At 36.7% G+C, this 24,283-nt stretch overlaps 1 protein-coding gene across 1 annotated transcript in view; it reads right to left on the minus strand.

Annotated features, from left to right (window-relative positions):
- LOC139144518 (low-density lipoprotein receptor-related protein 2-like) overlaps positions 1-24,283 on the minus strand; it is a 166,290-nt gene that overhangs the window by 95,243 nt on the left and 46,764 nt on the right. Inside the window, 25 exon segments of the mRNA XM_070715216.1 lie at positions 116-232; positions 1,188-1,319; positions 1,937-2,056; positions 2,533-2,652; positions 3,602-3,718; positions 5,191-5,304; positions 5,885-6,038; positions 6,702-6,823; positions 7,802-7,936; positions 8,598-8,694; positions 9,118-9,274; positions 9,671-9,866; positions 12,130-12,333; positions 13,058-13,198; positions 15,368-15,564; positions 17,340-17,537; positions 18,125-18,233; positions 18,236-18,310; positions 18,747-18,753; positions 20,731-20,891; positions 20,997-21,119; positions 21,664-21,780; positions 22,456-22,593; positions 23,138-23,254; positions 23,711-23,827. Coding sequence (XP_070571317.1) covers positions 116-232; positions 1,188-1,319; positions 1,937-2,056; positions 2,533-2,652; positions 3,602-3,718; positions 5,191-5,304; positions 5,885-6,038; positions 6,702-6,823; positions 7,802-7,936; positions 8,598-8,694; positions 9,118-9,274; positions 9,671-9,866; positions 12,130-12,333; positions 13,058-13,198; positions 15,368-15,564; positions 17,340-17,537; positions 18,125-18,233; positions 18,236-18,310; positions 18,747-18,753; positions 20,731-20,891; positions 20,997-21,119; positions 21,664-21,780; positions 22,456-22,593; positions 23,138-23,254; positions 23,711-23,827 — 3,285 coding nt within the window.

The following is a 24,283-nucleotide window of genomic DNA, read 5'->3' on the forward strand; positions in this document are numbered from 1 at the left end:
ATAGACACGAGAAGGTAAAAAACTATTCTCAATGCACATTTTACTTTATGGCTTGACACAATGAATCAAATTAAATAACAGGTCAGTAAATGGAGAGTTTTAAAGCCATACTTACGACAATTCATCTCATCTGAGTTGTCACTGCAATCATTATCACCATCACAAATCCAATAATTTGGGATGCACTTCTTGTTATCACACTGGAAGTACGTTGGCTGACATGTCACTGGTACTGTTAGCAAAAAAATACAGAAAAAGTCTTCCTCAATTCAGATGTCATTAGAATGGCTTCATATAGTGAGCAGTGAACAGCTTAATCTACTAACAGTCCCTGGAGGGAATGTAGTCTACCAGATCAGTTGACTGCTAGGCACAAATCATTACAGTTGGATCCTTGGTCTATACATGTACCTCTGCACTCAATATTTGAATTTCATACCTCATTATTGTACTTATATAGAGCTGTATGTCTGTTAGGTATCTTGCAAAAGAAAACTTGATAGAGCAAGATAATGGAGTGTCAATCACATTTTGTAAAGTTCCTGGAAGATGCATGAAGCTATCATACAATATTTGGAGACATACACTATTTACAAATGTCACTAACTTTAATTTGAACAAGTCGTCATGAGTGGGACATTTCTCACTGAGAATTTATCCTCAACAAGTAAATTATCAGCAGCTCCAGTATAAACCTGTTCATCCCCATCTTCCAGTAAACAGGTCCACAATTACCATTGATAACAATGGGTTTGGGCCAAAGCACAATGATGGAAGGGTTAACTAGGTAAAGTCTTACAGAATTTGAAAAGATAATTGAGGTTCATTAAAATGATAGCACATCTTTAATGAATGCAATCACTGTTGATGGATAGACTGACCACCAGACTCTACGCTGCTGTGTCTGGCAATTTTATCTTTCTAGCTAGTGAAGAATTCTACAAATGATCATGCTGTGTCACTAGGCACAAACAACATTAACTGTACTTTATTTCAAAATCAATGTTGATATGAATGCCCAAGACAGCTGCATACACCATATAAAACATTCCAGAAATGATTTGATTGACTAAAATTGAATCTGTAGACACTTACAGCAAATGAAATACTGTACGATTGCATGGAATCAATTATATTGTGTTTGACATGCACATACAGTAGTGCTAAGGCTACATGACTCAACTCACCACATCCATCATGTTCATCACTGCCGTCATCACAACTAATGTGTCCATCACATTCCCATGATGCTGGAATACAGGTTCCACTTGTCCGACATTGAAACTCATCGTTAAAACACTGTCCTGGACTTCTAGTCCCTGATGGTGATGAACACAAATCAATTAACAATCGTAAAGCCTCTGAGTATTAACAGCCTACTGGACAAGACTGAAGAATTCTGGGCCCCTTCTTAACAATTTTATGAATCAGCATAATTCTAGGGGGTTTGAGATTCTGCTTTAAGCTTTGGAATTGTTTTCATAATGGTGATGGGTCCTAGTCTTATTCAGGTTCACCATGTGCTGTTTGATACTCTACAATCCTTGAATTTACCTTGGTTTGCCAATTCTTTGATCTGAATTTCATAGCTAGGAATAAGCTAAAGTTACTACCTACAACTTTAAATTCACATCTACAAGAAAGTAGCTACACAATAAATTGATGAAGTTTTCCAAATACTTCAATTTAAGTATTCCAATACAATTTCTGTAGGTGACATGTTCCGCCTACTGCAATACCTGACAAAAAGAGGAGCAGAACACATTCGTAACGATCGATGCAACAAAACAAAAGTTTTCATACTTCCTGCCACGTATTGCTCAATTTTAAAAACAGAAGACAGTGGAATTAAAATTTGACCAAAAATATGTGTAGTTACAGCATTTTTTCTAACTTTTTCAAGTAAACCCTACTTTAAAGAATGCAAAGATCTTACCGCAGTCATCTTCATCAGTGCGATCTGTACAGTCATACGCACCATCACATCGCCAATCTAGTCGAATACATTCTTTCGGTTCTGTGCATGCAAATGTATCATTGCCACAGACAACAGGAGCTATGAAGAAAGTGAAATAGTAAATACTGTTGACCAAAGATACGATTGCTAAAAGACAATGAAGATGTATAAAAATTTACATGCACAGAACTTCTAATAGAATGATCTCAGATGATATTACTTGTAATGAGTGATGGGGCACTGTGTGTAACAAAGGCACTGCTGAAATTTTAAAAGTATCTTTACTTCAATTTTTGATTGTTAATGTTAGTAAACCTCTTGACGGAAACATTTATTGAGGTCATCGATCTGTGAACACAGGGTCATGGGCCTTATGCACATTGCCATCTTGAAGCATTGACCAATTATACGATTGGCTTCTCAAAGCTATTTTCTTCTTTGTGATAGTGCCAATCATTTAACAATGATGACCTGCAAACAGTTCTTTTGAGGAAGAGCCCAAGCCAGAAGTAACACCATTTGGCAAGTAGATGATGGTGGAATCTGATACTTAGATGTTGTCCAAGTATACTTACGACATCCATTTTCATCGCTGCCATCCGGACAGTTGTTCTGTCCATCACAGACCCAGTAGACAGGAATGCATCTCAGGACAGTCTCACATGAGAAGTACAAAGGTGAGCATGTATGGTCCTCTGTTATGAAAGGAAAAATAATCTTGATTTTGTTGGCAGAGTTCATCAACAAAGACAAACCTCATATAAGTTGCTTTATATCAAAGTGCAATCTCTTCAACTCTGACCCCTTAAAACAATGACATACTGGTAAGACATCACCCAAGATTTTACCCAAACAGTTTCTGATATGTTGAAACCAATGACAAAATGGTACGATATCATCACAGGGTTCCAACTTCATCAGTGTTTGATGGATCAAAGCTATCTAGTATTATCTTCATGTAAAGAAAACTTTTGTAAGGGTCGTAGGCTGTGAAAAATTTCATAGCATTCTATTCTATGGGAGCATAAATTTTTATTTTGTGATAATTCAGGGACATTTTAGAACTAACAACTTCATGCTTTTCACACATTTTAAGATTTGACAGAGAGCATTTTAACACAAATGAAAAAAACTTTGTTCTAGTAGCGATGAGTCCGTTTTACATACTAGTAGGCAGTATTTCAACTTTACAGTTAATAAATATGCCTGCATGATACAGTATATATCGTAATAGCAATTTGAACATGATAGCCTAAGGAAACAAATTTAGTCAAAAATAATCAAATAGAGATTTTTGCGAGAATCCCATCCATGTATGTTTTTCTAACTTTTAAGTAACTTTAAGACATTTGTCTACTTTCGATACTCCTGGCAATGTACCCTCCAACTTTGAAGAGTTCTGAAGTCAATTCAGGGAATTTCTTGTCACACCTTTGTCACATTTCCATCTTTTAGGGACACTCATTCAACTGCCATACTGAGTCAACCCTATACAAACATATGTAAAACAGAGAATTTTCTTGAGCCAGAGTTGGTGCAGTGAGTCAGTAGAGGGAAGTTTGACACAGTAGTGTCAGAACTAGTTGGATCAGGAGTAGAAGGTTCAGTAATTGAGTGGTCAATGAAATGAAAAACATGACTTACCACAGTCTCTCTCATCTGATCCATCTCCACAATCATTGTCTGTGTCACACTTCCATCTTTCAGGGATACATTTTCCACTGTCACACTGGAACTCCGATGCATCACAACTTGACTCACCTATAGAAAACAAATTTGTAAGAACTCAAAAAACCCCTCATTATTACAATAATTTGTAAAGAAAGTATCGAGCACTGATGAAAAGCGCAAATATCAGAATTTTCTGTCAATGCATCAAGCCAAATAGGCACCTAGAAATGATTCTTCAGTGATTTGACATTCATTACAAATTTACGTTTCATCACCTAATCAAAAAGTTGTAACTGCCCTTCAACTTGCTGTTGAACCAGGAAAGAAGTACAATACTTCGCTGTCTTTGTGACTGGTATGTTAAGGCGCTTCTTTCAAAAGCCCATTATTATATATGCTAAATATAACTACACACAAAGCACTTTAAGGGACTGATCAGTTTCTTCAGCCTAGGGATGGATCAGTGGGGGTCACCCTGTTTTTGATTTTGGTGATGGAAGGATGGGTGTCACCATGTTTAAGAAATTCTCAATGGGAGGGGCAGGGTGTTAGTGAATGTAAGATATCAGTCTATGATCACGTTAAATGCATTGTAACAGCAACAAATTACAGTTTTCTGTATGCCCTCAGAGCACCTAAATTTAATTTATTATTCAAAGATATATGTCAGATATATCTTGATGTTTGCAAATTGAAAAGACTGTTTTGCAAAGCGTACTCGTCATTATGAAATCTGCACTTTACATCCAAAGCATGACAACACCTGATCCTTTACTTTTTAATGAGAACTCAGCATGAGAAAAGCAACATGCACTGATACTTCACAATACATTGACACAGTAACATATTTTAGAAAAAGAAAAATGACAAGACACTTTTCTTCTAATTGATGCATCTGAAAGGGAAACTGTTTCTGCTACAATTTTTTTCCATGGGGAGGGGGGTCAGCCATCCTTTGATGTCTGTAACAAATCCAAGGCTGAAGAAACTGATCAGTCCCAAAAGAACTTTTGAAATATTTTGAGAATAAGAGAAAAATTTCAAAACTTTACATAATATATCTTTTTGCAAATTTGAACAAACATAGGTCATGGCACCCGTAGGAGTACAAGCATTGAATATTTTGCTGGGAGATCTAGCACTTATCAGTTTGAATTTGTTTTATCATCTTCATGTTGATGAATTTATATCTAAAGTTCAAGACTGTAACATATTGAGTATACTGTATCATTTTGTAAAGTTTCTTTTGAAGTATTTTGCTACTGTCTACAATAACTGTCTATAACTGGATATCCAGTTGTTCAATTCTTCAGTGAGTTACACTCCTGCATTCTATCTCCAAATGTTATTTTCATCTGTAATTTTCCCAACACATAAGTGCTCAGACCAATCACTCATGCTAATGATCTCATGGACTTGCTCTGACATATGAAAAATCTCACCCATAAATTCTGGGGCATTATACATAACTATGTTTGGCATGTCCTGGTGCATGTATGTAATAGTGTATCATTGTATCATGTGTATCAGCTGCAAGCACATAGAATAAGATATCATCTTACCACAATCCTGTTCATCTGAGTTGTCCCCACAGTCGTCGTCGCCATCGCATCGCCATGACATCTGAACACACTTATTGTTGGCACAAGTAAATGCATATGGTGAACAGCTATGTTCTGTAGGGAGAAAAACACAGCAGTCAGGTATTGGTGAATCCAGTACAACAAATTATTACACTTCACATATAAATGACGAAATGACGTAAAGCTAGACAGAACAATCATACAAGCTGTCAGAAAACAAGTAGTTTCAAAGATGAAGATATTTGACCAAAAGTTACAACTTTGGCCAGGAAAATTGATAGACATACACAAATTTCACAGTAATTTCATCAATTTGTAAGAAATCACCCATCAGTGCCAACTGATCAAATTTGAAGGCTATCGGAAATTTACTTTGGAGAAAAAACTGCTCTTCCAAATATGGGAGTGTTTGCTTGAAAATATACAGAATCTGATGCAAATTTCACCATTCTTCAACTAAAATATGAGCACCCAGTCAATAAGTACAAACATCCCCAAGTGGCTAGAAAGACATAAATGTTTAGACCTGAAAGAAATAATGATCCAAAATTTTGCATCAAAACATAATGATATTATAATCAGTTCAATTGTATCTAATAGCTTGAGCTGTTTCCTTTAATGTTTATGATTGGAAAAGATAACAAGGTTGTAAAAATGGATTAGTGAATTTTACTGACCAGTGCCACAGTTATCTCATCACTATTGTCAAGGCAATCGTTTTCTCCATCACACTGCCAGCTTGCGTAAATACATCTCCCATTCTGACATTCAAATTGGAAGTCTTGACAACCAGACACTGAAACCTCATCTGGATTGTCTATGCAATTCTGAAAATGATGAAAAACATATGCACAAGATAATGCAATTTGAATTTTGTGCTTTCATTAAAGGTGTTTTAGTTGTGAGTAGAATTCTGTATGAATCATGTGCCAGCTACATAAAAAAGGGGAATGAGTTTAAAAGTGTTACAGAGAAGGTCTACAGTTACAGTGAGTCTCTGATTTATTTGGGAGTCACAGCAGTTTGCCTTGTCTACTTCACAACAATACTGTATTCAATTGGTATACAACTTGTGGTATTAGAAATTACGTCTCCTTTGTTAGTTTTAAAACACTTGGCAACTCAGTTTTTACTGTTGCTCAAACTTTCTTCAAGGAACTCTAAACAATTATCTTTCATAGGGTGTCAATGTACGAATTTCAGCATTAGAAAAATACATTTACCAAAACTTTACTGGTATTTGAAATCAAAGATGGCAATCATTCCTAATGTTAACTCTATAAGGAAATGTTAAATTTTCAGAGAATTTTAAACTTCATTTACTTCACAAGCTCCATTTCAGTTCGTATAAGCAGTAGACCAGCATGGTGTTGTTTTGTATTTATTTTCTTATTTATTTATTTATTTATTTATTTATTTATTTATATATTTATTTACTTATTTATTTATTTCCAAATATCTGACAAGACAAATGAAGACATTTTCATTACCCTTTGATTTCTGGTGTCAATCTTCATACCATAGGGACAGCCACAATGTCTTCCTCCAGGAACAGCAAAACAAAAATGGCTGCATTCTCCATTTCGCCCGTTCCTAGAACAGTCGTTTGTTCCTTAGAGACAACAATAATCAATATTTAAATTATACAACCTGTGAACATAACTACATGTATCGCAAGAAACTGACACAGCATTACAGTCACTATCAATCTTCGCTCCATTTTCTGTCATGCCTTCTGTGGAAGTTTTGAACGATGTACGCTGATGTTTAATGAGACAAAATTTGGTCACGCGTCATTAAAATTGGTTCAAAGCCAAGAGCATCAACATTGATCAGATTCCCTTCTGAAAACAATCTCAAGTTCAACCTTTGAAGTTCCACATTACGGATAATGCACAACTACACAAATGACACACTTTAAGGTAGAACGCGCTTCAGGAGCAGATATTTGGACTCTCAAATTTCTACAATTCTTTTCTGATCTACCACTTGTGGGGACTCATTTTAACCCTTTCACCCCCAGTTCCCTGTATACAGGTCCAAGATCACCATTGATAACAATGGGTTTGGGTGGAACCATGGTGGTGAAAGGGTTAAAGCTCTTGGAGAAAGAAAAATTTTCACTATTTTATTGTTTTGAAGATTGTAAATTTCATTTTTACTCCATAGAGTTAACAAAGGGATTGTGGCCATTTGAATTTCAAATATCACAAAATGTCACTAGTTCCAAACTTTGCACGGTGACTCCTGCTTTTTATTGTTGATTTGGTAAAAGAATGGCTGAAAGTTTCATGTAGGAAAGTTTGAGCAAAAGTTTATAATAAGTCTTTCACTTTCGAAGTGCATACTACCTTAAGTTTATCAACAGAGTATTAGTTTCTACTCAAACTTTACAAAACACGAAGGATATTTTTAATCAAAGTAATTTGAGAATACACCATTCAAAGGTTGATATGGTTGTTGGTGATTGGAATTTGGTTTAAAGCCAAAAGGTAAGACACATCAATCTGTCCTACAAAATCTACAAATTCACTTTTCTTATCTTATCTACCAGTAACTTCTATTTTATGTGCAGAATGTGCAGACATACCTGTTTGACTGTCCACATCATACACTCTGATCTCCATGGGATTATTGATATTTTCTCTGATAACACTTTCCATGCTGCCATCTTTCTTGACTCGCCTGATGTTGGCCAGCATAATATCCACAAAATACAGGAAATCTGCAGAAAAGGTTGAACATGTTGACACATTTTACATAATGAAAATCTTAATCAATATATGCAATCACTCTTACAGAAGAGCATTATAGTGGAGCTAAATCTCTTCATTTATATAGATACTGTCCTGAAAAAATTTCTTAAACCCAGTTGATGCAACTAGGAAGTATGTTTTTGCAACACCAGCGGTGATTCATGACAAATTACAATTGGTGCTGAAAAATGTACTGCAATAGTCTTGCATGAGTACCGTAATGACCAGAAATGAGATGTTTTACCACTGGTGAAAGCAGTAAAATGTCATTTATCATTCCATGTACCGCTGATTTTGTTAATTGTATCAAGAGCTTCTGTTTAATGGAGCAACTGGGCTTGCTAGTGATCAATTCATAACATGAGCTGAAATACTTTACAGTAGGACTATGTCCATACAATGAAGGTACATAAAAACTTCATCATTCACCTGTCTAATATTTGTTTGTTAGTCTGCATCATGTGTATGTACAACTATTCGGTTTAAACAATCATGGCAAATGAGACCCAAGAATGAGACTTGAAAAGAAACATTTTTGAGGTGATATCATTATGAAATCCAATTTGGCACATTCAGAGAGAGTACTGTGGACTGACCACATTCAAACAATGCATCCAGAGTTATTCTTACCTCCAAAGAATGCCATACCATAGGGCTGTCTTAAATTTCTGATGTTCAAATTTTGCCTGTCACTGCCATCAAAGAGACTTGACTCAATTCTGTCAAGCTATGGTAAATCAAAGAATGAAGGTTTTGTTAGCTTCATCAGACTGCATATTATAATTTCCATCATATTTTATCACTCATGACAAAGTTTTTGTACAGAACATGTTTTATCCTTCAGAAAATCACCTTAGAGAAATCTCTTTTATTTTGTTATGTGTTTGCCGAATGGAATGTTTAATCAAATATTCCAAACTATTTCTTCAATTAACCTTCCATCACATCTTTATATTATTCTTAAAGGGAATTTCGACAGAAGCCAAACAGGAGGAAACTGGCACATTAACGTCATTCAATCAATCCATCAATCAATCTCTCTATCTCTCTCCCTCCCTTTCTCCCTCCCTCCTCTCTCTCTCTCTCTCTCTCTCTCTCTCTCTCTCTCTCTCTCTCTCTCTCCCTCTCTCTCTCTCTAAACAGTACATACCAGTGAGTCAGTCCAATACAGCCTATTTTCTTCATAATCAATACACAGACCATAAGGGTAGCCTAACTCTGTTGAAACAATGGCTGTTTTATTAGAGCCATCTCCAAATGTTCTAAAAATGGAAGCTGGTATCTGCCACTCACTTACAAATAAATACCTGTGAAAATACAAGTTTGAAATTTGCATTTGTGAGTATCTTGTTAGGTGCAAGTTTGAAACAAGGTTCATTATACCAGTAGTCTGATGACTAAACTAAAGTACATGGCATTAAGCCTGGAGAATCTGTGATTTGATAAAAAGTTTAAAGTTTGACAGACGGGAACAATTGGCCAATCTGAACAACACTGAACCAAATCATCATTACCAAAACGACTGGGTTTATCAGGGTACCCCTCCAGTAGCTTTTTGACGCAACTCAAAATTGTAAAAACAGTTTCTGAAAGTTTTGATCAAGTATGAGTGTTGCAGCATCACTTGAATTTCCAATGATCTTACCTGATGTCAAATTGATATTAATTTCACTGAACATCTAAGATAAATAATCAGGACTCACCCAGAGAGGGGATTTACCACCACAGCTCGAGGTTGTCTCAAATTCTTGTGGAGTGTTCGTGATACTGAAGAGTCTGACAGCTTGACTGTTGTCAGGGTAGCAACTCCAGAATCAACGTAATACAAATTTTTGCCCAACCAATCAACAGATAAGCTGTCCACACTGATCAAATTCTTCACTACAAAATGTTCAAAACCTGTAATTTGTAAAGATAATAAAGTCCAGCATTTTTGTCATCATATTGTACATTGTTACAGATCTGCTGAAGACAAGTCATCGTTGATGACACAGTCCCCACTTGTTAATGGGTAGTACTTTGATTACAGGTCCTCAGAGAGGATAGAGTCCTCTTCATTAGGTCTGTGATAAAAATACTTTTGAATAAATTCGCTTGATACATGTCTGAGCTGTAGTTAAGGACATGAAAAATTCGTAATAAAATGGCCACATGGTGGCCTTATTGGATTGTATCACAGAACAAATCTATGTGCATATGTATGACAGACATCCAGCTCTATGGGTTTGCTCAGAATTAGATATACGCATAATTAATGAGGTACAGTATGAAGCATCATAAGGTCTCCCATCATACCATATATGAAGGGTGTACCACTTGTGGTTACTGAGTTATGGACAAACATGTATATTTGAGGTCAAAGGTCATAGAGGTCATGTGACATTTTGTCAAAATAATTGTATTGCTAAGTTATCCCTATATACCAAAAATTAGACCTCTAGCTCTATTGACTCGCTCAAAATTAGATATGCACATAATTAATGAGGTACAATATGTGGCATCATAAAGTGTCCCATCATACCATACATGAAGGTAGTAGCACTTGTGGTTACTGAGTTATGGACAAATATATATATTTGAGGTCAAAGGTCACCAAGGTCATGTGACATTTTGTCAATATATCTGAGATATCTGCATGAACGGATGGACTCACAGATGGACTCACGGACGGACATGACCCAATCTATAAGCCCCCTGGACTTCATCTGTGGGGACTAAAAACTGTGTCACTGCATCCTTTTCGCAATATGAATACGATGAGAAACTAAATTTTTATTTTTCTTGGCCTTATACATGGGAGTCTATGGACTGCCTTATACATGGGAGTCTATGGACTGCCTTATACATGGGAGTCTATGGAGACTGCCTTATACATGGGAGTCTATGGTACATGGGAGTCTATGGACTGCCTTATACATGGGAGTCTATGGAGACTGCCTTTAATACACATGGGAGTCTATGGAGGTGAAAACTAAAAAGTCCTCTGACACGGCCAAAATTGAACGCATTGTGAAACAAATCGACGTGCATCTGTATGGGGTAGGGAACTATCCTTGTGCAGAGTTTGAAAGAAATTGACCTGGGCATGTCTGAGATATCTGCATGAACGGACGGACGGACGCACGCACGCACGGACATGACCAAACCTATAAGTCCCCCCGGACGGTGTCCGTGGGGACTAAAAACAACTGAATTTGTATGATTTTGCAAAAAGCACTGTCAATCTACAACTTTGACCAAAACAGCCTGAGACTATTGAGTTTGTAAGGAAGTCTCTGTGGATTCATATTGGGATAGTGTCAAACAACTTACTGGACAACTGCAAGCATTTTTCTCATCCACTGTATGGAGTGTCAATGGAACACAGATATGCAATTCCTAATCATACACATGATACTTTCAAGAAAAGTTGTAAAGAAATTTGTTGTGACACAGCCTATTTGATACTTTAGTCATGACTGTAAGATTCATAATAACCTCTGCATGAAAATCATCTTATGCGTGAGATGTGACATATCAGCATTAATTTATGCAAATAAAATCAATGTTTATATCATACATGTGTATTGATGGTGCAAATGCAGCGATTTGATTGGTCGAGACGTGAAAAGAACCATGCTATATTTGCAATATAGCACAGTTGGCATATGTGTGAGCTCTCGGCAAGAGCAAAAATCGTTTTTTGACGTTCCACGCCAAAATTTCAATATACTGTTATGATATAATAGCAATAAACCACACCTAGCAGCAATATACCATTCGGTTTTGACCAGTTCACTTCAAAAATGCTCTCGCTATCGCTCGTGCATATATGTCATGAACTTGTCAAAATTTCGTGGGACACCATCGCTGGGTATTGCTCATTGCTTATTGTTCAGGTATGGAAAACTAAAGAAAATGACTCATTAGCAATGGAGAATATTCAAATATAATAATATTCATTCTTTGAATGGCAGGATCTTGTTTGATTATTACAACTGTCACAGTGAGTTCAAGAATTATTCAGCAGCACGGGTCTTTTGACCTTACAATCTTCTCACTTTATAAAATTCAACATGAGATGCCTTCACTTGATCTCATCCAATCAGATTCCACATAAAATTCTACATTACAATGCCCTCACTTGATCTCAACCAATCAGATTCCACATGGATGCACTCACCTGACCCATCCATTTTAATGCGTGATATAACACGATGATTAGAATCAGAAAAGTAGATTTGTTCATTCTCCGCATGGTAGTCAACCCCTGAAAAGCTGGAACGTGCTCTGGTTATTGGAGTGATAGCATCACCAGTAGTACTTGCTTCCATTGGAATACCTCTGATGACATGTGATTGTGTAAATAGCAAAAAGGTAGTGGTTTCTGTTGGATGAAAATATGCATATTTTGAGATGATGCTTCAAGGATTATTTTCGATATCTAGACTGAATTTGAATTAATTCAATGGACGCAAGGAGTCAAACAAAAATCTTGACTTTATGAAATTTTCTGTTTAAAAAAAGATTGAGAATGACAAAATGAAAGATCACCATGTTTTCCATTTCCTATGTTTCTTCCTTTTTATCCTCACCCTTTCACCATCAAATTTTAGTATGCTCCCATTGTTTCCAATGGGGCAGGAAAACATATATACACAGCAATGGAGGTGTCAGGACTGAACTTGTCCTGACAATTAGAACCACTTTTTACTATTTTTGTGCACAGTGTGTGAGAGACAGACAGCAGACAGACAGACAGACAGAGAAACAGAGAGAGAGAGACAGAGACAGAGAGACAGGACACAGAGTGTACGGTTCCTGCACACACACACTCTCTCTCTCTCTCTCTCTCTCTCTCTCTCTCTCTCTCTCTCTCTCTCTCTCTCTCTCTCTCTTCATCTAAAATACCATGCCATTTGCACTATTTTCCGTACTCTCTCGCCCTATTTCTCTCAATGTCTGTCCATCTCAATTTCCCTATCTTTTCCGTGTGCCTCTGTTCTTCTTAAGTCTGGTCTTGCCTGTCTCTCACAGTTTCTATGCCTATTTGTCTCTGTCTCTCTGAATATTCCCTTGACCAGAAAATCACCCTCTACAAGTTTACTTACTTGAACAAGTAGATTCATCAATATTCAATTCATATCCAATCTGGCAAAGACATCGATATCCAAGTCCTTCGTTGTCTGTTTTGTGACTGATCACACAGATATGTTCACAACCTCCATTGTCACTGCCACAGGGATTTTCCACTGCAATGAGACAATGCCAAGGATGACGTAAAAGAATTTACAAATTATGAACATCGCTGAGTAGTGTTAAGTAACTGGTCATATGCCAGACCATTCAGGCAATATCAGTATGATTTCAGGGTATATTTGAAAAACATTTCCAGTGTTTCTATATTGAAGCTTGATGCTCTATTGGTAACACTTTTAGCAGTAGTTTTAATGAAGGTAAGCTGCATATTTCTGGGACTGACACATGTGCTTTCTGCAAAGGCTGATTTCACAACAGTATTCAGATACATCTACATGTACATGTAAGTGACTTTCCCTGTGAAGAGCTTCATTCAAGGTAGAATGCGACTCTTGGACAGATATTCAGACTCTCACTGTGATTTTTCCAATAATTTTCCGGTCACCACTCATTTTGAAGCTCCTTGAGTAAATGTAGTTTTTACCATCCCACATGTATGGTACCAAAGAATTTAATTTTCTATCCAATTCACACAGGGATGGCTGTCATTCAAATTACAGGCGTAGGTAAATATTACGTGATTTGTTTCTTTAATACTAAAACTTGCAAAAGTGCCCCCCTGATTTTGATTTTGATTTTTGAGTTGTAAAGAGAATGTTGAAAGTTTCCTTTGAGAAAGTTGAGCATAAATTTAAGTCTTTCAGTTTAAAGGTGGACACTACCTTCAGTATGATCATTTCACGCCAAGCATTATATATAATGTATACATGCTATGTATATGTCATGACTCTGCACCAAAATTTTCAATAACAAGTCATCGTTGATGACACAGTCCCCACTTGTTAATGGGTACTTTGATTACAGGTCCTCAGAGAGGATAGAGTCCTCTTCATTAGGTCTGTGATAAAAATACTTTTGAATAAATTCGCTTGATACATGTCTGAGTTGTAGTTCAGGACATGAAAAAATCGTAATAATATGGCCGCCTGGCGGCCATATTGAATCGTATCACAAAACAAATCGACGTGAATATGTATGACATTGGTCAATGTCCTTGTACTAAGTTTGAATAAAATCCGTTGAGATATGCCTGAGTTATGGCTCTGTACATGAAAAAATCGTAAAAAAAATGGCCACACAGCGGCCATATTAGATCGTATCACATGAAAAATTGACGTGCATATCTATGACATTGGTCAATGTCCTTGTACCAACTTTGAATAAAATCAGTTAAAGAATGCCTGAGTAATGGCTTTGTACATGAAAAAATCGTAATAAAATGGCCGCCTGGCGCCATATTGAATCGTATCACAAAAACAAATCCACGAAAATATGTATGACATAGGTCAATGTCCTTGTACAAAGTTTGAATAAAATCGGTTGAGATATGCCTGAATTATGGCTCTGTACATGAAAAAATCGTAACAAAATGGCCGCCTGGCGGCCATATTGGATCGTATCACAAAACAAATTGATGTGCATATCTATGACATTGGTCAATGTCCTTGTACCAGCTTTGAATAAAATCGGTTGAAACATGTCTGAGTTATGGCTCTGTACATGAAAAATCATAATAAAATGGCCGCCTGGCGGCCATATTGGATCGTATCACAAAACAAATTGACGTGCATCTGTATGACATATGAAGTAATCCTTGTACCAAGTTTGAATGAAATCGCTCCAGGCATCTCTGAGATATCTGCGTGAACGGACGGACGCACGGACGGACGCACACACGGACGCACGCACGCACGCATGGACATGACCAAACCTATAAGTCCCCCCGGACGGTGTCCGTGGGGACTAACAAAATATGAATACAAGTCTCTATAGACATTGTACCCAGGCGATAGTATTACTATACAGCTGAACATCTGCAAATGCTGAATTCTTGAATAGCATTGAGGTTGTCCTCCATCACCAAGCACACACAATTGAACATTTCTGCACATCCACTGTGACTAACTGGTTTTATGCACAACAGTATACGTTAGCTCACTTTGTGAGAGTACTTGCTAACCAGGTTCCATTTTCCTCACTAAAATTTCACTTGGTCTTCAAATAGCAATTTCTCTGAGAACGTCATAAGTCCTTGATCAAGCATTCTGCATTATCTGTACATACCAGTACTGCACAGTCAAACATGGACTGCAAACTGTTGGTATAACAGTATAAATGATGTATGTAAATGTTCTTACAAGAGTAATTTCATTTGAACGTACCTCTTGGCTGGGCAACTTGATGATATGCCACGACACCCATCATTCTATTCTGTATGATAATGGAGTAATCATCCTTCAGGAATTTATTGACTTTGACAAGTCCCATCTTGGTCCAATCAGAGAAATACACATAGTTCTCAAAAACAGTCAATGAAAAGGCATGAGGTACCTTAGTTCCACCTGACACAACAGTTTCTCTGAAAAGAGCAAAACAAGATTGGATTCATATTCATTTGTTGTACTGTTATACATTAATACAATGAAAGCATTTTGTAACCTCAGTGTAACCCTTTCACCACAATAGTTTGGCCCAAAACCCATTGTTATCAAAGGAGTGTATGGATCTGCTGACAAAGAATGGGGGCAACAGCTTAAGAATCTCTCTCTTGCCTGAGTTTAATTCTGGCAATTAAGGACAAGACATAAGGACTTGCTTTTGAAGAACATACCTAATATATACATCATACCTAATGTACCTAGTAGGCAACTCTGGTAAGATTGAGTGCAAATGCTATTTAGTCTGTATTGTCAGTGTGTATCAAAATAGAAAATCAAGCAGGCATAGATGCTTCCACCATGTGGAAAATATCATATACTCATGTCATCTTCTCACAGAAAAAATTTTAACGTGGCACGGCTTGTGCATAAAGCATTGACACTGTCAAAGAAACATCAATAACTGTACTGAATTTATACTCTCTTATCATTTCCTTCTATTTTGTGATTAATTGCAATATGGGCCTAGAAGCTTTTAAGAGCAATAAAGCTTGTTGTTGTGACCTTAATGGAATTGCCATGAAACAAAAAAAAGGGGTAAAAATTTCTTGAAATGTAGTTGTCTCTTCACTCATTGTCTTACAATACCAAAATTTACAAATCCTGGTAAACGTCCGAAAAACAAAGATTTCTGAGAAATGGTAAATTATTTTGAATATTAAAACTGTGTATTTTCCTAAGGTACACATGACTAATGTCTTTGGTAAGTGTCCTTGGAGCCTGACAATTTAATTCTGCAGCAGTAAATTCTAATACTGTCAATGGTAAATGAGTAGGCAGTGGGCCGGCTATGACTAAGACAAACTGAAGGTCAACCAGTGTTTAGTGTCATACAGATAGCAGATAACTGTCCATGGTTGGATTGTCATGCCTGACACTACTCGTAAATGTCAAGTTTCTAAAAAAGCCTTACTGTTGAAAACATGACATCACTCTGGCTGTAGAAACTTGATTCTGATGGGAATTATTGGACGCAGTCATTTAAATCATTTGCATACACTGACAAAAGGTTTGAAAAAAGCATTTTTTCCTTTATGTTTAGTAACGATTTTTGTAAGACTTTATCAATGTTGAGATAACAGTATTTTATTGAGTATACATCAGTACAGTGATTACGTATTTACAATATCTGAAGACTCATTTTACATTCTACACTGCTGATGACATGGAGCAGACTAAAATAGCGAAAGGCTCTTTAGATTAGCATTAAATTTGCAGAACTACAATAGACCTACACGTACCAACTGTCATGACAATATATTTACCTCATAATTTCACTTCGTCTGATCAAACCTCCTGAGTCACACAGAATACGCTGTTGTTGTGAGTCACCTTTTGATTCTAAGAAAGGTTGTCAGGGCATTCTACCAGTCTTTGATAGAAATTTGTCTTGCATAAATCATAATAATAATAGGTTCTTATATAGCGCACATATCCACAAGTACTTGTGATCAAGGCGTTTTACAATTATTATTACCCCTGGTCACTGGACCTAATATGATACCACTCAACACCCTGGGGAGCAAACAACAGCTCACATGTGCAGCCAACAAGCGCAGCAGAGCTAAACGCACACATTACAACCACTGTCCTACCAGGTACCCATCACACAATACAATCACCTTGCAAATTTACCAATGAGACAAAAATAAATTTTGAATGAATAACTGAAACAATAGTGTGATTGTTTACTTACCGATACTGTCCATTGTAGGTCACACTGTCCACATAGTCTAACCTACCATCAGCCCAAAAAACTCTTTTGGAAGCAATATCAACCGTCAGTGCATTTGGCCATAAAATCTTGTCTGTAACTAGTTGGACTATGTTGGAGCCATCCATGTAAGCCCTCATGATGGCGGGGGTGCTTCCCCAGTCACTGAGGAACAGATACCTTAAAGTGGAAGGAAACAAATATAATATTATCAAAGATCCATAATTTTGATTCCGATGAGTTTTATCCGTGGTTCACCCTATAATCAAACCAGATAGTTACGTTTTCATGCTTGTGTTTATTCATGCAATGGATCACTCCCTGCAATATTCTGGCCAATGAGAACACAACAAAGGAGAAATGTGATTCTAATACATCTCGTTGCCTAAAATCACTTCAAGCTATCCCTCATTCCTTTTCAATATGTGATAGATACTTGTAATTAAATGAGAATTGGCCTTCACATGAGAATGGTACAGTACACTATGGCCTCCAGAAGATTAGTAGCAAGGCAACAACAGTACTGGTGTCAAAATGGGTCAACTTTCTGTTTTTATATAACTTAGCATTATTTAAAACTGCTCAAGTTATATTAAGCACTTAATTAATAAATTTCCTGTGATAAGCACCAAAAAGTATCTCTTGATATTGAATAGATTTGCCAGAGTGTGTCTTCAAATGCCATAATGCTTTGAAGGATCTCAAAAGTAACTTTATTTGCCTGATAGCTCTGTGAAGGGTTGTGGTCACAAAGGGAAAACACTCACCCTTCAGTAGGATCCAACCCTATACCCCTGGGCTGGTCAAGCCCCTCAGTGATTAAGGGCGCCCTCAACGACCCATTCAGGTTGCACACATCAAGCCTATCGCCTGACTCTCTACAATGTACAGCTTATCCCCAATCCAGTCCACAGCGACATTCTCTGGAATTTGAAGGCCAAGATCAACAACAACTTGTCATTGGAGCCATCCATGTTCGCAGAGTATACCTGAAGGAAAGATGGAAAACACTTATTTAACGATGAAGAAAAATCAACATTATGTATTCAAAGGGGCAAAAATTTGTAAATATATGGATGACTGAATATTTTTGATTTGCACATACTAATAACTTTTGTATAGTACTTGTATTCAACATGAATAGTGCCTTATATTAAAGCAACAATGGCTGTAACTTTTGGTATGGCTTAACTTTTGGTAATATTTGAATTATTTGCCTTCAAGGCAATAAATACATATTCATCTTGTTCTTCCTAAATGTAGAAATCCAAAGTTACCCTCCCTGCAAATACCAGACACTATACACAATACTTCATGCAATGGTATTGATGAACGAATTATTGTTTTGGACCATTATTAATTTGTCATCAATAAGATTGAACATTATACTCACAACCTATTGACAGATAAAAATGAAACATTTCGGGGATGGAACAATAAGATGGTTTTTGCAAAAAGAATGAAAATAACAGAAAACATGCCAAAAGTTACAGTTAACAAGTCATCGTTGATGACACAGTCCCCACTTGTTAATGGGTACTTTGATTACAGGTCCTCAGAGAGGATAGAGTCCTCTTCATTAGGTCTGTGATAAAAATACTTTTGAATAAATTCGCTTGATACATGTCTGAGCGTAGTTCAGGACATGAAAGAATCGTAATAAAATGGCCACATGGCGGCCTTATTGGATCGTATCATAGAACAAATCTATGTGCATATGTATGACAGACATCCAGCTCTATGGGTTTGCTCAGAATTAGATATATGCATAATATATATTGCTAAGTTATTCCTATATACCAAAAATCAGACCTCTAGCGCTATTGACTCGCTCAAAATTAGATATGCACATAACTAATGAGGTACAATATGTGGCGTCATAAGGTGTCCCATCATACCATATATGAAGGGTGTAGCACTTGTGGTTACTGAGTTATGGACAAATATGTATATTTGAGGTCAAAGGTCACCGAGGTCACATGACATTTTGTCAAAAAAATTGTATTGCTAAGTTATCCCTATATGCCAAAAATCAGACCTCAAGCTCTATTTGCTTGCTCAAAATTAGATATGCAAATAATTAATGAGGTACAATATGTGGCGTCATAAGCTGTTCCATCATACCATACATGAAGGGTGTAGCACTTGTGATTACTGAGTTATGGACAAATATGTATATTTGAGGTCAAAGGTCATCGAGGTCATGTGACATTTTGTCAAAATAATTGTATTGCTAAGTTATCCCTATATACCAAAAATCAGACCTCTAGCTCTATTTGCTTGCTCAAAATTAGATATGCACATAATTAATGAGGTACAATATGTGGCGTCATAAGGTGTCCCCCATCATACCAAATATGAAGGGTGTAGCACTTGTGGTTACTGAGTTATGGACAAATATGTATATTTGAGGTCAAAGGTCACCGAGGTCACGTGACATTTTGTCAAAAACTTGTACTGCTAAGTTATCCATATATACCAAAAATCAGACCTCTAGCTCTATTGGCTCGCTCAAAATTAGATATGTGCATAATTAATGAGGTACAATATGTGGTGTCATAGGGTGTCCCATCATACCATATATGAAAGGTTTAGGACTTGTGGTTACTGAGTTATGGACAAATATGTATATTTGAGGTCAAAGGTCATCGAGGTCACGTGACATTTTGTCAAAGTGTCTGAGATATCTGCGTGAACGGATGGACTAATGGATGGACTCACGGACTGACATGACCCAATCTATAAGCCCCCTGGACTTCATCTGTGGGGACTAAAAACTGTGTAACTGCATCCTTTTTGCAATATGAATACGATGAGAAACTAAATTTTTATTTTTCTTGGCCTTATACATGGGAGTCTATGGACTGCCTTATACATGGGAGTCTATGGACTGCCTTATACATGGGAGTCTATGGACTGCCTTATACATGGGAGTCTATGGACTGCCTTATACATGGAAGTCTATGGACTGCCTTATACATGGGAGTCTATGGACTGCCTTATACATGGGAGTCTATGGAGGTGAAAACTAAAAAGTCCTCTAACACGGCCAAATTTGATCGCATTGTGAAACAAATCGATGTGCATCTGTATGAGGTAGGGTACTATCCTTGTACCAAGTTTGAACGAAATCGCTCCAGGCGTCTCTGAGATATCTGCGTGAACGGACGGACGCACGGACGGACACACGCACGCACGGACGCACGCACGGACATGACCAAACCTATAAGTCCCCCCGGACGGTGTCCGTGGGGACTAATTAGGCTTGAAGGACTAGCGAAACAAACACAACATGCCAGAGGCCACTCCAGTGTGAGATATTCCACAAACAAAAGGACAAGATAATACAAAATATGGAAATAAATTGATTTACTTTGTCATGGCTGTTGTCAGTCCAAAATATCTTCTGTTTTTCATAGTGGTAATCAAGTCCAACAATATTTTCAGATGTGACCATGGTCTGTATGTTGGTGCCCTCCTTGTTTGAACTCATTATGGAACTGACTGTGGAGTACAACAATTTTACTGGCTCTCCTGTTGTTAAAAAAAAAACAGAACAAAAATTCATGTCAGAGGGTACACCTACTCCATTAGTGATGAGGATAAAACGTTCAATACTGAAAGATAACTTTAGCTTACCTGTAGCTTTGCAATGTTTGTGATTTTCTAATAGAAACCCATCACTGCAACTACACTTGTGAGTTCCCGGCAGATTTTCACACAGCTGTTCACAGGTACCCCACACTGCACATTCATCGTAATCTGTGAAATGGAAAGACAAAAGTTGAAATTTGTGAGATAGATATAACTGGAAAGCCACAGTATGTTGGTTCACATACAGGCTCAACTTGTTCATTTATTTATTTCATTTTTTCCAGTGTCTTTCATTCAGTGATCATTCCATAGATTTTTATTCAAGACTATATGCAGTATACGAGGAACATATTTTAGGGCTTGTCTTGTAATTTTCTCTCATTAATGATTGAATGCTATTAAAAATGAAGCGAGAAAACATGTCAGCAGGTACAACTAACTGACTGAAAGCATCCGAATGACACACACATCTTTGCTGGTCATTTTGTGGTATTGCTACATGAAGACATAGTACATTTGCATATAGATTTTTTTTAATAATTTTCTCAATGCTATCTGTCCTTAGATTAATCTGAGACTCCCATAGTGTACTTGTCAATCATTTGAACATATTCCTAAACATGGCTATATCTGGGCTTCTTGATCAAAAGACACATACAGAAGTTTATTTCTATGTCTTGCTGTCAAGAATTTGATGTGTTTGAGAACTAACCTGTACAAGTTCTGTTGTCTGCATTGAGTGTATAGCCAGGGTCACAGAAACACACTCCACCACTTGGAGACGCTTGACACTGGAACTCACAACTCAACATTCCACATCTGTCCATACCTAATCAAAGATAATTTGAACAATTTAAATCAAATGATGACATATAACAGGAGATCAAATTCATTCAACCAAACCACCCCTACTTCACAATACAATGGTCCAGCAGAACATTTAAAAACAATTGGCTGTACCACAGTTAGTGATACCCCATGGTTACACGTGTATCTTGTTGCTGTGTACTGATTAGTTAAAAGAGATGTGATGTTTTGTCAAAAACATGAAATCCTTAAGCCTTGTCCATCTTTGAGTATTGGAAAATAGTTGTCTGTATTTTATGTACAGCATATTTAGTATTAAATAAGATATATTATAAAACCCTGATAAGCATTTTGCAGACCTCGGTCATACAGTATATACATCTCTCCCACAGAGTAAGACCCAACCTTGGTAAACAAATTTTGGATCAGGGCTGTGAAGATGAAAACAAAACGCATCTGTTGAAAGAACACTGATGTTATAAGTGGCACATAATCATATTGTGTTTTGACTTGATTTGAATTCATGACGGATGTTCTTTTTGACTTCAGTGAAAAAGATCAGAAAACTATTGCTTTTTTCCTTCAACACTTGTTCAGTTCACATTATCCGTCAAATGACAAGCAGTAACTATATGAAACAAATTGTACATGAAAGTGTTTTAGTACAGCAGAGATAAAACATGAAATTGTCACTTACTACAAACTCTATTTCCAGCACTCTCATCTTCTCCATTCTCACAGTCTGGAACTCTATTACATAGCTTAGTTATCTCAATGCATGTCCCTGAAGATGGACACGCCCACTGTCTAGGTGGACAGGTCATGGTCTGTTGTCCTAGCAACATAAAGTGATACCAAAAATAGATTTCCATATTTGTTCAAAACATTCAAATCTAGAATAGTTATTGTGCATCATTTGAACTTGATCTCCACAGAATCTTCTTTTACTACCTTTTGACAACTTGATGTAATCAAAGTGTCTGGATGCCAATAGGGATCATGTAAGTTTTGACAACTAGCAATAATATTACACATTTCATCACACAAACAAACAGTGGGACTGTTTTGAAGTCTTTAATTGTCATACTTCAAACTCTTTCTTGATTTTTGCAATTACTTCTGAAATGTTTGGACAAAGCCCTTCTCTAATTTACTCCTTTCAAATGAAACTCTTCACTTATAATGAGAAGCAGTTAAGTATGGTGGCAGATATAATGCAAAACTATAATTGCAAAACTTTTCTGCAAAAGAGTATAAATCTAAAATTCTCCAAAAATATCAACTTCCATTTCTCACAACAAATCCAGGAAAAATGTGAAAATTTGGGGGAAATGATAAAACATGGACAATAGAATGACACAATGTTCACATTGACTTACCACAGCCTTTCTCATCAGAGCCATCAAAACAATCATCTTGGCCATCACAAACCCACTCTAGAGAAATACACTTCTGATTCTCACAGGTAAATTGATAACCTGAACAGCTTGAATACTCTGTCAATATACAAAATGTAAAATTAAATTTTAGCAACGGCACTTTCATTAGCAGGAGTAAGTGGATGACAAATAGTGTCAATGAACCTATTCACTGACATGCTTCTTCAAGACTCAGTTTACATTAATTGATCGTAACTGTTTCAGCTAAAGAGGGACAAACTGAAGAGTATAGAACTCAGTTTTCTAGTTTTTATATCAGACACTGGCATTTCACAAATCTCTCTGAGAGAAAAGTCTATTTTTCTAATTATCTATGAGCCAAAGATATAGAGCTTAGTAAATCATTTACAAAGTGTTCAAAAACCATGGACACATGGGTTCAGCAAATGAAAAGCATTTTAAGTATCTTATGAACTGTACATTGGTACAATAAATTTATTGTAATTATTGTATTTGCATAAATTATGCAGAGTACTACACTGTTACTACATGGCTAGTATTGATTGTACATACCACAGTCACTTTCATCAGATCCATCTACACAGTCCGTCTGATGGTCACAGCGCATTGCCTTTGGAAGGCAAACTCCATCGCTACATGCAAACTCCGATAACATGCATCGTGATTCACCTGAGATAAGACATAGAGCTCTGCATTGATAAACGTGTGACATATGACATACACGCAATGATGAAAGACTGATTTGAAGTACAGTATGACATCAGAAGTAGACATGCCTTTGCAGGATATGGTCTAAATGGCATACTATCAGAACCTATGAGTACTGCATGCAGTCAGTGGCAAATTACAATTACGATACAAAAAACTAATCCATTATTTTGAATTGTATGCATTCACCATCTTGTAACATAATATTATAATTCAACCATTATTTCCTTCTTTTGACATTGATGGCACTGCCATCTCAAGATGAGACCAGAAATATAATATTTCACAGATTTTCTTCACAAAACAAGTAATGCAACACGCCAGGGTAAATTCACAGGTTGGTAAATAATGGAAATATCTACTTGCTGCCCACGTTGTCTATGAACATTTCTACCTTTCTGAGGTCAAATGCTCCAG

This window comes from Ptychodera flava, chromosome 11, assembly GCF_041260155.1.
Source record: "Ptychodera flava strain L36383 chromosome 11, AS_Pfla_20210202, whole genome shotgun sequence".
In the NCBI taxonomy this organism is placed as follows: Eukaryota; Metazoa; Hemichordata; class Enteropneusta; family Ptychoderidae; genus Ptychodera; species Ptychodera flava.